At 42.1% G+C, this 17,416-nt stretch overlaps 1 protein-coding gene across 2 annotated transcripts in view; it reads left to right on the top strand.

Moving 5' to 3' along the window:
* The window catches only part of ABHD2 (abhydrolase domain containing 2), a 37,430-nt gene that overhangs the window by 10,120 nt on the left and 9,894 nt on the right, over positions 1-17,416 (top strand). For both annotated transcript variants that reach the window (XM_030457376.1, XM_030457377.1), the window contains exons 3-7: positions 306-506; positions 10,102-10,277; positions 11,753-11,920; positions 13,645-13,828; positions 17,071-17,163. In XM_030457376.1, the coding sequence (XP_030313236.1) occupies positions 313-506; positions 10,102-10,277; positions 11,753-11,920; positions 13,645-13,828; positions 17,071-17,163 (815 nt within the window). In that variant the 5' untranslated portion in view covers positions 306-312. The remainder of the gene's footprint in view (positions 1-305; positions 507-10,101; positions 10,278-11,752; positions 11,921-13,644; positions 13,829-17,070; positions 17,164-17,416) is intronic.

The raw sequence follows: 17,416 nt of genomic DNA, 5'->3' as shown, positions 1-17,416 counted from the left end.
TGGGGTTTGACACCTGAGACACTGTTTCAATTCCAGTGCAGCACTGATTAGTATTAAATTTCCTTCCCAACTGATCATCCAGTTTCTATTTCTTGTAATGGTCAGGCTGCTTAGAGCAGTACAAAATAAACTTCCTTCTGTCTCAGACGTTGCTGTTCTGAGCTGATATGCAAAGATTTTTTTGTAGCGATGTTAACCAACAGATTTAGTTGGTTAGCACAGCCTTGTATTTAACATGGCAATTGATAGGAATATCCATCAGTGTATTACAAAAAGCATTACTGTTGGCTTTTTTTAATCTCCAGGCTCAAAATGAGTGCAATGTTGGAAACCCCCGAGCTGCCGGCAGTGTTTGATGGGGTGAAGCTGGCTGCAGTTGCTGCTGTTCTCTATGTTATTGTTCGCTGCTTGAATTTAAAAAGCCCAACTGCCCCTCCTGAACTCATCTACCAGGACTCTGATTTGGCCCGCTTTCTGCTCAAATCCTGCCCACTTTTGACCAAAGAGTAAGTAGGATATTTTCTTTGTGTTGACTTGTGTTACAGGGAGAAGAGCTGCACTTCAACATCCTAGGCAGAAGAATGGTTCTTAAACCTGGATGCCTTGATAAAATAAACATGTCCCAAGTCAAGAATTTCATTATTGTTGGTGTCTGTTGCACCTGGTTTTAGGACCAAGCCTTATTGTACAGGGCTTTCCAGGGATGTATGGAAAAAGTCATCTGTGCCCCTCTGTACAGTAGATACATAGTAACCACGTATAGTAGATTCCCACTCCCCTCTCTATGCTGTACTGGACCAGAACTGTGTATCCCACTGTCTGTGGAAATTAGGGAGGGATGGATGCAGCCACCACTTGATCCTCTTTATGTACTCTCTTTTTGGGAAGAAATCTGACAGAACTCAGATGAAGGAAATGTTTTCATGCTGTATCTGTGCCCTCTACAATGAATGCAGGGATGGCTCTTAGCTTTTAAGTCCATACTCGTATATGAAGTGCCTTAAGTTGATTGCAAACTAATGAAATCTATTACTGGCTAGAGCACATCATAACCAGTTCAATAAAGTAATAACATGCTGGCCTGCTCTAAGGATGTTGAATTCCCTTCCACTGACCTTGTGTCAGCTGTGTATTTGATCAGGTTGATCCTTGCCCTTCCATCTTAGAACCTTCAGAATTGGTGCAGCTGCCCTTATGTTCACCAGTAATATGAATAATTTACTACAATTTCATGAGGCTTTGGAGTTACAAGGACTTTGATTACAGTATTTCTCTTCTGCAATCACTTTGAAAACTTTTAAGTCCTATTTAGAAGCCCTAAATACATCCATTATCTAATAAGCACTGAGTGCAGCTGCATCAGCCTTCCTTTCAGATCTCGGAAGTCAAACTGACTCAACAATAGTCATTCTAGAGGAGATGAGAGGCTTTTAGAAGTGTTGTTAGGTGTCTTGATTATATAAGGTGTAATATCTTAGGCCCACCGGGTCTGTAAACTCTTAGAGGAAACAAAGCAATTACCATTTTAAATTGGAGGATTCTGTGGTACACTCTGAGTTTGGTAGTAACACAAGTGTATCTTGAAGCTGAACCTTGAAACTGGTTTCTTGATTATTGCTAGCACCTTAACAGCAAAGCAGTTGTTTCCCTAAAAAAAATACCAGGTAACTAGAACCTCCATAGAGTATCTTAAGACACTTGTCAGCTTAGTTTTGGCACTCCAGTTTGACATGTCCCTAGTCACTGGTAGAGCAAGCATGAAGCTGTGCTTATTACCAGCCTTGAATGCATATTAGTCTTGGGCTAATCTTTGGAAACAGATTGTATGTTAATTTGGAGTCTGTTTTACTCCTACTTCATCTCTCTTATGGCACAAGCTCCTAGCACTACTGTATTGAAGGCATTATCTTGACCTTTGAGTTGTAGAAAAAGGTTTTCTCAAAGATGTAAAAACACAGAACATGTCCAAAAATGCAGTACACCCATTGTGCAGTAATTGCAAGAGCAAAAACCTGCTTGCAGAATCCTGGTGTTGTGTTAGCTGTGTGCAATCTTGGGTTGTTTGCTTTCTCTGGATCAGCTCAGAGCTCAGGCTTGCCAGCTTCTCTGCAAGCTGTAGCAGTGATTTCCAACAGATGATTCATGGGCAGAACATTGCCTCAAGGCTTTGCACAGTACCCCAAGAAAAAAATTCAACTGAAACAAACTAGAAAAAGAGTCAATAGATAGTCCAGTCTTTACCTGTATCCCTGTGTTATGGGAAACAGGCATATAATTGTTCTTGTGCATTAAAAGCACTTTACAGGAAAGACAGATCTAGGATGATGTCTGTTTTTTGTTGGTTTTTTTTTTCTCTTCTACTGATGTTCCCACATACTCTTAAAATAAAGAAATCCTGTCTTCAGGCATGAAAGTCACCTGGAGACTAAAAGGATACAAAATATTTAAATTCCTGCAATTATGCATGAAATAGCTTTTTGCTAATTAGTCCTACAAACTATGTGAAAACAGCTTGTGCCATACTCCACTGAAAAAATCTTGTAAGGCTTTGATTACTTGCTAATTATTCAGAGTGTTGGGAAAGCTGATTAAGCAGCTCTTTTCAAATTCTACCATGAAAGCAAAATAAGTAGCCCAGCAATCACTTCTGTTATATCAGGACTGGGTTTGTTGTAAAATCTGTTGCAAGAAGAGTTCTGTACAGCTGTGAATGGGGTTTCAGGCCTAAATTTGTTCAGCTCTCCCTCTCTGCTTGAGGGAGGAAGGGTTGAGGGTATTTTTGGAAAAAAACAGGGTGGCAGAGAGAAAGCAGAAATAAGCAAAGGTATTCTGTCTCTATGGCTATTAAATATACTTGGAGAAAAAAAAAACCACTTGAATTTTTTCTCTTCATGGCATAATCCTCACCTATGGAGTTACTCAGTGCATTGTAACTGCAAAGTCATTCAGTAAGCCAAGTGATGGTGGATGAATAATTTAAGAGCTTTGGATAGTAAAACTGCCTGTGATGGCTGTGTGCCAGGGATCTTGTTCTTGCAGATGTTAGTACTGCTTTTTACAGTTCTCTAAACTGCTAGAAGCTTTCCACATATCGATCAAACACTGGTGAGCAATAGACTGTCTTCCTAGAGCTCATGTTTCCTTACCTCTTTCTTTCCCTTCCTCTACCCCTGTCCAGCTCTGCACTTTGCCTTACCAAGTGGAGTAGCATAATCAAACCCTTTTTAATTTGAAGAGCTGCTGCTTGCATGGAAGCTCTTGCAAATCAGCACAGCAATTGTTGCACTCAGACCTAACCCCTGGCTGCAGCTGTTTTCTTTTCCTGTCTTTCAAATTGGTACAGAAAATCTGCCATCTGCTCTCTTATTCCTGTAAAAATGCAGCATTGGCTCTTTGATTCATGAGAACAAATATGGCCACTGATTGCTGTACTAGGCTGGAGATTTCATTGGCTGTTTCTGATTGTCTTGCACCATCAAGTGCATGTGTGCATCTTTATTCTTGCAGAGGTGTGGCACAAGTGTCTTCCTTATTGAAAATAATTATCCTTGCTGTCTACACACTTTTATCATTAATAAGAGCAAGCTTCTCAAAGATTTAGGCAAATGACTGTCAAGCCTGTTAGTAAACCCTGTCAAAGATCCAGCCTAGATCCTTCTTATCCTTTGTCTGCACTGTAACCTATACTGGATAAGCAGGCTGCCTGGTACCAGGAGGCTCTTTTGCACTGTCATTGCTTTTCTCTTAGATGCAAGGAGACAAGTAGTCAGGAAAGCTGGCTTCAAGCTTTTCAATGTTCTTTTCCTCCATCTAATAGCAAGCAGTATTTGATTCCTGTCAGCTCTTTAGTGTGTTATACTTTGGAAGGAACACTTCCAGGAGAATAATAAACTAGAAGAACAGCGTTAGTCCTGAAGCTTTGGCAGGTGAATGTGTTCAGAGGTAGAGAAGAATGGCAGCTCCCTATTGGTAAGTTGAAGCATTGACCTTAGGGAGAAAAGCATCCCTGGGGGGTCTGAGTCCTTGTGAGGTGCTCCAGCTCTCATCAGCAAGGAAGATGTGCTGCAATAGTCACGTCTTCCTTTGTCTAGAATGCTTCTTGTAGTCACTGAAGATTGAGGAAGGATGTGATGGGCACTTTACTAAATAAAAGCTGCCTAAATTGGGAAGGAGGTGGTTTAACTGAGGAGGCAAGTCTGTACTTTTAAATAGTTCTGACTTTATGCAGTTTCTATGTGCAGCAAATGCTTCTCCTCCACTTATGTTAGTTTCCTTTTTAGAGGCTCAGGGACATGGAAGCTCTTTAAGCTGCTTTAAAATTTTGCTGTTGCATACATGCTGAGTCTTGATCACATTGAACAGTCTAGCTGAGCTAATGCAGAAAAAAGCTGCTTTCTACATATTTAGAAGAGAGGGACTGAACCCTATGGACTTCTAGGTGAGCTTTACTTGATTAGAATTCAAATTGCATTCGCTAGCATCAAATAAGGGACAAAAGGTTTGATTTGAAAAGCATTCTTTAAATACCTCCAAAATCCTCTGTAGAAGGGGAAAACCAACCTGTTTCCTGTCGTAATGCATGTGACAGTTCTTGGTGTCACCTGACATGGACAGATTGCAGGTTCTGCTTTCTTACCATCAGTATCCAATGTACTGCAGCACATCAAAGCTGATGTAAGAGTTAATGTTTAAGTGTTAATCTCCTCAGCTGAAATGAAGTAATGCTCCAGAAATAAGCCTATTGCTGAACTTCCACTTCAGATCTTTGAGGATCTGAATGCTGATGCTTGCTAATAAAAATAGCACCATTTTTGTGCTTTGTGTGAGCTGCTTATACAGCTGCTGCTCTCAAGTTCCTGCATACTAAGTGATTGTACGTGTTCTAAAATCATAATCTTCTTGAGAGCCACTAAAAATCTACCATCATGTGTTAGAACTGTTTTAATATCAAAATGCTAGGAGAATGTTTGTGAAAAACCTAAGAATTCTCTTGCCCCACCCAAGATGTGGGGCTGTGCTGCATAACTTGAATGCAGAATTTGGAGCTGAAGCATTAGTACCTGTGCAGATTTATGTAACTGGCTATGAATTCACTTTGCTGGTTAAAACTGAGCTATGTTTGTGCCATGCAAGTCAGCTTCCATAAAAAGTAGCTGACATCCCCAGACCTGCTCTCCTGTCTTCTCTCTATTGCAGATTCCCCTTACAGGAAGTGACAAGATTGGCTACTGGAAGCCATAACTAACTGCCTCAAATATTTGACTTCGCTTAGTGCCTGTTATTTATTGCACATGATGAAATTAAAACAGGGAAATGAGTCAATTGAAAGCTGCTGGGTCTGGAGTGAACTGGAAAGCCATTTTTATTTCTGGTATAACACAACTTTGCCTTTGGATCTTCTATGCTATTGGTACTTATCTGTACTATTGTGGTACATCATCCTTGTTCTTGGGTGGACATGCATGTGCCTTTTTGGCAAGAGATTTTCCTAACTGCTGGTCACCACCCAGCTGGCTGCTCAGCTGCTCTCATCTCTAAAACACAGCTACAGAACATGAGAAATGCTGCTTATAGCCATGGTATCTGTACCTGGGCTCTCACACATCCATGAGCAGCTTTGCTGGAACAGCACATGCTGAGGAATGCATGGAGTCATCTTCATAGAGTGAAAATGGCTGTACTGGGATAATCTCTACAGCACACTTCTTTACAAGACCACTTTGGTTTAAAGCAGGCATTATAAAAGTCTCTCATGTCTTTCAGTGCTTCTCTATTTCTACTTCACATCAATGCCACCTGCTTTTATGAGTGAGGGACCTTTGTTTGGACAACATGGTTTAACTTAGCAGTAGTGACAGATTCGGCATAAATTCTGAAGGGCAATGCTTGAATGCTCCTTAAACTGAGTACCACTTAGTTGATCAGTCTGCATGTTTTCTTGTCCATGTTTCCATCTGTCACACCCTGCCGAGTTTGTTTTGCTAAGGTAAGACATAAGAAAAATAGTCTACCTACACGTTTTTCTGCCTATGGGATGATTTTGTCAGAAGAACATCTCTTCTCATCTGTTTTCCATGAGGAATGTTGGCTTTGCTGTGAAACAATCTGTGCTAGCTATTGCTATCAGCACTGGATAGTTAGATTTTTTTTTCAGCTGGATTAAGTATGAAAATATCCCCGGGATGGTTCCTCACATAATAGGGTTTAAGTAAAATTTAGTTTCTAATCTGCAATTTTAGAGAGTGATGACTCTTGCATAATTCCTGCCTAGCTCTTTTTTTTATTTCCCCCCCCCAGTCCCTCCTCTTAGTACATTTTTAGTAAAAGCAAGCTGGCAGTCTATACAAACCCTGGATAAAAATGTCTTTCAGTCCAGTATACTCTTGCACTATTATGTTCAGGTACTGGAAGTTCTTATAGCTTTTGTCTCAAAAATGTAGGCAGAAGTGAGTAATAGGAAGGCTTTCAAAACCAAGATTTGCTCACTGACAAAATGGAGGGCCAAGAGAGAGAGTGACATATAGGTCATATGCCTGATTCTTCTGTGGATTCTAAGGGTGCTATGCAAACCTGTCAATCAGCTTAGGACAGCTTTTACTGGAACAAGTGATACCAGAGGCAGCACTTTGTTACTGTCAGAGAGGCTAGATTGGCAACTGCCCTTGGTAAATTGAAGTCTAAAAGCTTTAATAGCTGCCTACTTTTGCATCAGTCTGGTAAGGCAAGTTTTAATGCATCTTAGTTTTTCATTTATTATGCAAGATCTGTGCAATCTGGGCAACTTTTTCTATCCCTCTCCCCCCCCGTTGCCATTAAAGTCTGGTGAAGTTGAGTCTCCTGGAGCCTGGATACTTGAAGGGATTTCAGAGTATCTGTCTCACCATGAGTCTATTGATAAAGGCTGGTGGGCAATAGAATAAAAGATGCATGAGATAACAAGCTGCTGCTCTAACACTTGCACTTATTTCAGAGCTTTAACTGTTTTAAGTGCAAACTGCAGCAGTGTGCTTAACATGCTAAAGTGTGACTAAGTAACAAATCTCTGCAGCAGAGCACTGTCCTATGCACATTACTCCTGCTGGAACTTGACCTTTGAATATTTATCAGGAAGACTGTAGCTGCATGCAGAGAGACTTAATGCTGGCAAATCTTTGCTGCAGGCAGTGTAATACCTGAACAACTGAGTTAACTGATGAGCATTTCACTTGGTCCATAGGATGTTCAAACACTGGATTGTGCAATGTAAAGGAAACAAGCAGTGAAAGCACCCTTGTCCCTAGGACTTCACACAGTTTTAGCTTTCAGATGGAAAGGTGGATCACATAGGTAGCATTTGTTGGTCATAATGGATGGAGTCACCAGGAACTCCTGCCTTGATTTTAGTCTTTAATGGACATCTCAAAGAAACTGCATGTGCTGTTTGCCTATGCAAAAGCAGTGTAAAGGCTTGACTTACTGCAGATCAGTACTTCAGGTGACTTCCAGTCAGGTTATTTAAAGGTAGGTTTGGGGGGGTTTTCCCAAATGAGCCGTCTGTGACCTGAGGCAGCAGGCTGTGGTAAGTGGTGCACTCTTGGTAAGCAGTATGCTTGAAGCCATTTGTCTTCATTTAAACTCCAGCACTGGTGGTGAGGCTTTGAAGACTTCCAATTTCCTCTCTAATGTCCTGTGGTATGTGTTCTGCAGCTGCAGAACCTATTCAGCTGGATGATTGACTTGTAGCAGTAAACTGAACTGTAGGTAAACATGAGGAAAGGGTTGGTTGTTGCTTGCAGAGATCTAAGTTGGCTGTTGTAGCTGGAGAAATTGCTTTCCTTTTAGAGCCCTGTGGGATATGACTGGATTTTACCTGAGATGGTTTTTGAAAAACTCTGTACAGAAGCAGAATCACCAAAGCTTTCCAGTGACTGCACTTAACCTAAGATTAGAGACCATGGAACAAATGTTGGTATTTGTCTTTTAGAAGAGCTGCAAATCTTACTAGAGGTTTTATTTAACAGCCCTCCTCAAAAAAAGCTGCTAGCAAACCTCATCTGTAAAGGACTCGTGTGAAAGAAGACAAAAAGGCAGAGTGCTGTCTGGTGTGGGGTATGGCTGCTGACCTGAACTGGCTGCAAGGTTAAATGACTGGGGTGAAGCCAACTGCTTTTTTCTTATGCTAGAAGAGCAGTGTCTCTTCCATCTGGCATAATAATTGCTGTTCAAAACCCTCTGCAATGAGCTGTGTGACTTCAGCAGAACCATCTGTAGCTCTTCTTGTGCAGCCCTGTTTGCCCTGACTGCACTGTTCTGATGCATGTGTCTTCTGAATCATGAGACTGTATCCACTGACTACTTTCCATCTCTACCAGCAATTTCAGAGGATGATCCCATACAGCCCCCATTATTACTGGGAATCTGTGTGTGGTTGGCAGGCTGTATGCCTGGCAGGACCCACCTGCAGTTCTTATCTCCCAGTGCAGAGATGCTGGGCTGATAAAAGATAGATAATGTTATTAGCCTCATGCAGGTTCTTTGAATAGCTTTACAGTTGAGTGATCAAATTCAAGATGCACTGAGGGCATATTTACAAGGTTATAAGCATCAGCTGGCAGCTCTTGTGTCTTCTCTTGAAGTGGTATCTCCTTCTATGAGAACCTGTTTTGGGTCTTTTTGGGAAGAGCACTTGCAAAAACTGAGTCAAATTGTACAGTGAGATACTGTGTTCACTTGACCACAAGAAGTGTCCCTGATGGAGGAGGGAACAGAGCATATACTGCTCCTCTTTCCATTTTATTTTCAAAGGAAATAGGGTGTTTTTTGTGGAGTGTGTCAGGGGAGCAGGCAGTTGTGGATACAGCACAAGAGCTGACATGGGGAAGAAGGCCCAGCTGTGTGAATTGGTAGTGTCAGAGGACAAAGGCAAAGTTTCTGTCACATTCTAGGGGCTTAAGCAGTGAACAGGGGAAAACATGAAACAACAGGCTTTCAGCTTCATGTGATTTCAGGCTGTAAAGACAATAATTGCAGGAAACACCCCCTAGAAAAAAACAATGGGGAGGGAGTTGCTTATTTCTTAGGATTCAAGGTAGTGTCAACAGCTCTGAAGCTGCTTCTGGACTCCTGGCTCTGTAGCTCCTTAATTTTATGTCCCCTAGGACTGCTGTTATCCTGAACAACAAATCATTACTGCTTTCCTGTTAAGGACTGATGTAACTATATTTTTCAAGGCATTGGCTTAGTCTGTCCTTTATGGAATGGCTAGGTGACTGCCATGCTACCACCATGTGGGCAAATGTCTTCTGTTAAATGACTTGCATCTTTTCTTGTACTAAAAAATCCTGATAAATAAGCCTTTAACTCCTACTAAATAGCTGAGTTTTTTCCCCACTGCCTTTTTGAGGGCCAGGAAGAACTGCACACAGCTTTAATATATCCTTGATAAACAAACATAATTAGTAGCGTTTCCTCTCTTATTTGAAAGGGCTTTATTCAGTGGAGCTTGGCCAATTCTAACTGGTTCTTTTAAAACTGTCCCAGTTATACCTAACTCTTCTTCAGAGGTGAAATCCCCCTTTTTCACTTAACTGAGAAAAGCAGTTCTGTGTAAAATAGTCTCACCCACCAAGCTCTTTGACTTTCAGTCTTCTAGAGCTTGCTATCAATCCCGTTGTTTCTGCCACTGGCTTGGACAGTCAAGTGCTTACACAGGTTCACGTGGCTCAACCCAGGAAGCTTCAGTGTCTCAGTTATGAGATTTACATTGTACAGGTTTTAGAGGTCAGTTTGCTTGGCTGGCAGGATGCTGTCCCAATGTCACTGATGCACAAAGAGTGCCTAGAGAAGCATTTGGACAGGTAAAGTCTCTAGAAAAGAGTGTCAGGATTTTGGCTTCTGCTGTAGCTAGCAGTGCTGATTTCTCAGCTTTGAGAGCTTATCAGTCTCTCCCCTTGTGCAAGGCTGCACAGATCAGTGCTGCTACTTCAGTCACAAAGGAAGAAAAACATTTCCTATTTGTTACTATATTTGGTGGTGAAGAGGAGATTTATTATGGAAGTGTTAATGTGTTCTCAAAGGCTTGTTAGCACAGCAGGAATAAGCAATTAAATTACTGTCCTTCAGGTACATTCCACCCTTGATCTGGGGAAAGAGTGGGCATATCCAGACTGCCCTTTATGGAAAAATGGGGAGAGTGAGATCACCGCATCCGTACGGACTTCGCAAGTACCTCACGATGCCAGATGGAGCCACTGCCACCTTTGATCTCTTCGAGCCACAGTCTGAGCACTGCACTGGAGGTCAGTTCTACATCTGCTGCCTGCCTCGAGCTGCTAAACCTTGGTTCTGTGCTAGGGGGGAATGGATATGAACACTGCTACTTGGTTTGTTAGAAATCGTAGGTACAGTTCTGGCAATGGAAAAAGCCTGCCTAGCAATGTTAGTATGTGTGGAGGCCGAGGCCATCTTCATGTATACCTGTATGTTAGAGCAGGAGAAACCCTGCCTGACAAATTAACTGCAGCAGGAGGGGGGAGTTAAGGAACAGAAAAAATGTTCCATAATCAGTTTCAAGTGAGAGACTGGCAAAGAGAATCTGGTGATAAACTTTGCCTGTTAAGGCTGTGGGATCATAGAACAGAGGCTAGCTGCATGAAGTTCTTCTAGAAAAGATACTAGACATTATCTCCCCCTTAAAATCATATTCTTGGTAGTCTTCAGTGACAATAGATGTTTCAGGACCTGCATGAAAACCAACTCCAAGTGCTCGGAGTAGGGAAGGGGTCCAGACAAGAAGAGAACTCCATGAAAAGTAGAAAATAGTGGTGATTCCTTACAACATTGTGTATGTATACTCAGAGTGAATGTCAGCTTTCAAACTCACTGCTGATAACAGCAACACTTGAGTTCCTCTGACTTGACTTCAGAAGTTCAATTTACCCCTGCAGTAAACCTGTGACTCCCATTTGGGCTTGAGAAAAAGAAGGGTTCTGTTCTCAGCTCTCAGGGTTGAGATCCTTGTGGTGTAACACTGCACTAGAACAGTTACTGTTATATATATATCACTGAAGAGTATCTGAGCAGTGCTTTCCTAATGAGGCAAAAATTCAGTGACTAGAGCTGCTAAGCACTGGAGCTTTGCACGTAGGAGTCTCATAGCTAACTTGAAGTGCATGTGCTAATCCTGAATGTAATTTACTGTGCCTTACTGAAATTACAACAATTATTTTCTTAGTTGATGCAATGATGTCTTGTTAAACAGACAGCAGATCAAATACCTTTAGATTAGCCACGGAGCAGATGATGGCAAATATCAGCCTATCAGAATGCCTGTGCTTAGCAAAGCTTCGTTTTGAAGGTCTCTGTTACACCCAATTCTGTAAGGGAATCTGCTTGGTGCATGCACGAGCAGTGGGCTCCAGAGCTGCCACATGCTTAGTCACAACAGGCTGTCAAAAGGCAGAACATGTAATGTCAAAAACATTCTTCAATGACAAGAATTTACTCTTGGTCTCTAGGCAGTGCCTGTAGAACGGTTTGGGCAGCTTTTCCTGAGATCAGAAAACTGTTATCTCCTGTAACATGAATTACTTTTTCACATCTGCAGCTCTGGAGCTGCTAGTCTCCTGTCCCATACTGGATTTTTGGCAGACTAGTAGGATTTTTAGCTTGCTCTTGGTAGATGGTTTCCCACGGATCTGAATTGGAAACCTTCTGAATCTCTTAATTTGCATGAAGTGACATTTACTTAACTTCCTTCTCTTTCTGTGCACAGAGGATGTCACGATGGTGATCTGCCCTGGGATTGCTAACCACAGTGAAAAGCAGTACATCCGCACCTTTGTTGACTATGCCCAAAAAAATGGGTACAGATGTGCTGTCCTGAATCACCTGGGAGCTTTACCAAACATTGAGCTCACTTCTGCTCGAATGTTCACATACGGTAGGTAATTCATGGCAGCTGGGGACTGACTTCCCAAGCTTGGGGAATTTCTGGAGCTTGATCAGGCTCTTTCAGCATTAATACAATGGCTGTATCTGAATGAGGATAATTTTGTACTCTTTTTCTGGTTTAACTGCTTTCTGAACTTAAGAACTAAACTAACTTACATGTGAGGATGAGGTGAGGCCAATACTGGGATTCACTTTTCCTTCTGTCTTCTCTCAGCTCTTACACAAGTAAGATGCTGAAGTGTCAGATCTCCAGAGGTCCCTTTCAACTCTGGTTCTGTGAGCTCATTTGTGGAATGTGAGACTACCTGGCTCTGAAGTGTTTACACAACTTCTGAGGCTTTGTGAAATATAGTATTCTCCAGATAGAGGAGTTTCTACCAGCCTATCCAGAAAGTATATTTCTGTCCTATGAGGGGCACATGAGAATTGGTCCCTGGATGTGACAAATGTCAGAAAACAGCAGCAATTCTAAGTGGTAGTAAGTGGTAGCGCTTAACTTCTGTGATTTGGGGTTTTCTCCTTGATTAAAAGGAAGTAATACTTAACCTAGAAATTAAAAGGAACAAAAGGTTTGTAACTGAGGATGACTCCTGCTATCCTTAATTGCCCTGCTTGTAAGTAATGTGATCACAGTAGAACGTGGCCTTTTTGCCTGTGACCTGATCTGCTTGTTCCTGAGTTCTCTTGAGCTCTCGTGTCCTTCTTTACTGCAGACATCTATAGGTATGTTATGTCAGGAGTCAGTTGTAGGTTTCTGTTCATGTGGTGCCTCCTGTGTGGTCTGCAGTCTTAAATCTACAAGTTAAAGTTCATAGATAGCTGATACCAGTGTTCTAATGCCATCAGTTTTGCAGCTGCTTCTCTTCATGTGTCTTTTTCCCATCTCAAAGGCAGGAGAAATGGCTGCAGGTACTCAGATTTTACATGTGTGGAGACCTTCAAATCTGACAAACCAAAGACTTTAATACTGCCAGAAGCTGGATCCCTCAGTCCCTGCAACCTGTGGGGTACAACTGGGGGTGTTAGCTGAGAGCAGAACAGATCTGAATAGAGGTGCCTACCTCTTCTTCAAAAGAAGAGACCATACATCACTTCTAGGAAACTGCAGTATCTTTGCCTCTCTTGTGGTTAAAAAAGGGCTGCCTGCCTCTGTTAAACCCTTCCCTCTGAATGAAGAAAGCACTTGTTTAGTCAGGCTCTGTCATAGTCCACTGTGATCTCAGTTTTGACAACTGAGCTCTGCATTTCTATCCCCTCCCTGCATCTGCATGGGTTTAAGGATCCATGGCAGTATTGCCAAAAGCAAAGGAGCAAGCTTCTTTCCAGACACCCCACTGCAGTTCAGAAGTGGGTAACTGCCTCAGGAAGGTAATGATGTGCACTGTTGTTAAACAGAAATGTCAAACCTGAGTTATTAGATGGCTTTTTTTACAACTGCTTTAGAAAGTAGCGTTTGGATTGTCAGATGAGCTGTTGCCATGATTTCTAAGGAAGCTGACTCTTTCTTTGGCATTCTGACAGAACTAGGCATGAACTAAGGTCCATGGGACTTGTAACAGCTAAATGAACATGTGTGAATCAGAGCTCTTAAAGCCCTTAGGTTGGTGAAAAGTCAGAAAGGGTGAGAAGCTGAACTTAAAGCATGCAACTGAAGCTTGAAGTGGGAATCTGTATATGTTAGAAGATGATTCTTGACTTTGTCCTTATTTTTAGGTTGCACCTGGGAATTTAGTGCCATGGTTAATTACATCAAGAAGACCTACCCTCAGACCCAGCTGGTTGTTGTGGGCTTCAGCCTTGGTGGAAACATTGTCTGCAAATACGTGGGAGAGAGCCAGGCCAACCAGGAACGAGTCCTGTGCTGTGTCAGTGTGTGCCAGGGGTACAGTGCTCTCAGGTAGGTCTAAAGACTTCTCCATGCCAGTTTCCTGGGGATGCAGGAGAGGGCAGATCTTCTGGAAGGGTGAGGTGAAGAGTGTTTTGCTTCTCTTGCGTTTGAACTGCTCTGACAGACTGCAGCCTGTGAGGTGCAACCCTTCTAAAATAACAGCCAATGCTTTGGGTGTTCTGTTTTGTTTTTTTTTTTCACAAATAAGCTGTGTGTGGCGGCTCCTACCTGGGGAGTCTGGGAAGAGACACACAGCTCTTACACTGCTGGTCTATGCTCTCCACCCTTCATCTGCTCATCAGCACAACAGTGCTGTGGGCTATTGAGGAGATGGAGAGGCACTTGCAACTTAGAGTGCACGATTTGGAAGGTGAAGAGAAGGCTTACAGCTCTAGGGGCTGCCTAAATGTTGACCTGTGGCTCCCCAGCTGAGGCTTACACTTCCATTTACTGATGAGGGGACCTGGGTATAGCACTGCTGCTTGAAAACCAGTGGTCCGACTGATGTGCATTAACTTCCCATGTATACAGTTAATTAAAATAAGAACAGTGTAACTGGATAAGATACTGCTTTCAGTTTTCACTGTCTGTATATACAGACAACTATTAAGCTGTAGCTGACTTCATAGTAACTTAACTGCACTTTTGAGCCCTGAAACTGAAAGTCAAAAGGGGCCATTAAAGTCAGGGTACTTGAGCCTAGATCCATTGGGCAGATAAAAATGGTGACACTATGGCAGCCCTGTGAGGGGCTTGCTATGGAATTTGGCCTCCCAGCCTGGTTCTGTCTTGGTGCTGATCTGCCTGTGTAGGGAACAGTTAGATGTTCAGCAGTCTTAAGACACCTTGTATGAGAAGCTTTTGGAAGTGAAAGAGGTTTTTCTGGAAGTATTAAGATGTGACTAAAAGCACTTCAGTAGCATGCCAACACACTTAATTGATTTTGAGATCAGATGGGACTACTGCTAGAAGAGTGTAATATACTGCTTGGTCCCCAACAGTTCCCAACCTTAAAATCTGAAAAGACAGTTTCAGAAAGGTTTTTTCCTTTTTTTTTTTTTTTCCTTCTTCAAGTAAAATGTTCTTTGTTGTGTTGGGGTTCTGGCATGGAGCACAGAGTATCCTTTTGAAGCCAGCTCTTCAGCTGCATCAGACAGGGCTTGCAAGGATGAAATCCTTCTGCAGTTACACAATTCTATATTTCTCGTCTCAAAAACAATGTGTCAAGTAATGCTGTTCCTGAGGTCGATTTCTGCAGTGGTATGTCACGATGTGGTGGTAGAACAGCAGGGCAAGGACAACCTGTTTAACAATACTGTACTTGGATATTTGTGTGGAAAAGCAACAGCTGCTTGTCAGACTTTTCATGCAAGTTCTTCAGTGGGTTGTGTGGATTATTGAGCTCTTGACTCCACCTGCTGGGTAAACATTTAGTAGCAAATCTCCAGTCATGAAACATCTGTTGTGCATTACTGGGCAGTCAGCAGAATGACTTTTCAGATCCTGTGCCTCCCCTACCCAATACCTAATTCTGCTTTAAATGCTATTTAGCTGAAGAACTAGAGGAAAGCAACATCAGTAAATGTCTGCTAAGCAAAAGGCAGGACAGGGAGAGCTTTGTGCCTCTGGTTCTAGAAATGGGAGGTACAAAGCACCTCCAGGTTAATAGCTAGTCTGATAGATTAAAATAACTGGCCTCATCCCTCTGGGCTACAAGAAAATGGATTACCCAAGTAGACATGACCAGTTAGTGTACAATTCCATTTTCCTTTTTTATTAGCTTGTACAGTTTTTATTGCCCAAATAACTTGAAAGTGAAGGGTAAAAAGTGATGGTGAGCAAGGTGAGCCAGGAACCTAAAATATGAAAGTCTTTCCAGAGCATTAAGCATGAATCCCACAGATGGGCATAATAAAGTTGCAGCAATACTAGGATCTGCCAGAAGAATGAGTCTCTTATTTTAATGAATTAGCACTGTGTCTGGGGAATTTGCTCCCTGAGGCTAAACAGGGACATGTCTCCTTATTACTTAATCTCTGCCTGCACAGGCTTGATTCTGCTTCTTGATCTTGTGGAATGCATTTTCACCATAGCTGCAAGCTGTAGGGGAGAGTCCTCAGTTGAGACCTGTGCAGGCCTCAAAATGCCAGAAGCTGCCTCTTTTCAGTGCTTGCAGCTCTTCATGTGAGGAGTACAATTGTATACCACAGAAACTGCAAGGAAATGTAGCAGCTTTACTTTCAAACATTTTTTAATAACAGGTTTGCTTGGAAAATCTGTGGGGAAAAAAAAATGCACACTTTCCTGTCTTCCTGCATTCTCCTACCCTGGCATAAATGTGTTTGGTAGACAAAAAGATAAGGAAGTTTTCTTTTAAAAATGGCTTACTGCAATAAAACACAGCTTGCTTATGCTCTGGTAGAGGACTTGCAGGCAGTGGCTTGGGAGGTCATGCTCAATGCACTGCAGTTGTCATGGTTTGTTAATGTTTAAATGGTAGGAGCACTTCAGTAGCTGAAACTGCTCCCAGCATTCTTAGGTTGCTCAGTAAAAGATGGTGTTTCCTCAGTAACAGCAAACCCTGCTCAGAGTTAAAGCTGTAACCTGCCCATGACCCTGCCAGCACTGCTTTGCTATGCTATGCAAAGCTCACCCAAGTCTGGATGATGTTAATTCTGTTTTAACAACAGATAAGCTGTGAAGTACTCTTCTGCTTTGAGAAGAGGTAAAGACTGCAACTCAGATGCCACTTGCAGCAGTATTTATTCCTGCAGCTACTGCCAATGAAATTAGAACAATAATAATGCCTGTACATATTGGAAACATCTGCACAAATTATTTCCCCTGCAGAGCTAATATACACAATAGACAACACTTTGTTCAGCAACAGGTTTTGGTTCATTCTTTGGTAGTCCCATTAGGTAAATTGCATTCAACTCATGCAAAGGGATACTAAAATCCTCTTGTCAGTGTTGCAGATCTTGATTGATGGCTCTTAAATGCTCTGATCAAAACAGCTAATTGTGTTGTGCAAAAGGAGAATGGAGATCTCTTTTCTGATACTAGGAAACTTCATCAAAGTGGAAGTAATTTCCTGGAAAAGGTTAAGCCATGGGCAGGGGAGGCCTGCAGATTTGTTTACATAGCCTCTAGGCTGCCAAAAGATGTTACAGTGTGTTGAACAGAGCTTTCAAGATCTCTATTAACATCTTTGTAACAGCTTTGATTGTTCTGTGCTGTGTTTCTTCCAGGGCACAGGAAACCTTCATGCAGTGGGATCACTGTAGAAGATTTTATAACTTCCTCATGGCAGACAACATGAAGAAGATCATCCTTTCTCACAGGTACTGAAGTACATGACTTAAGCTGACAGTATTGATTGGGTCAATTGCTACATTGGATTTGTCTTCTCAGTCCTTTTAAATAGGACTCCTGAAAGATTATGCACCAGTTCCTTTCTTGGTGGCCTTTAGATGAACCAACAGAGAAGGGGAGTCTATGTCAATCTCATTCATATACAGTAAAATACACAAATAAGCTTAGGTGATCTTACTAGAAGAAAGCAAGCTTTCTTGGTTTTTCTGCCTTCTGAGGAAA

This window comes from Calypte anna, chromosome 10, assembly GCF_003957555.1.
Source record: "Calypte anna isolate BGI_N300 chromosome 10, bCalAnn1_v1.p, whole genome shotgun sequence".
Lineage (NCBI taxonomy): Eukaryota > Metazoa > Chordata > Aves > Apodiformes > Trochilidae > Calypte > Calypte anna.
Note: the sequence above shows the minus strand (reverse complement) of the source record. Positions and strands in the feature narration are given on the sequence as shown.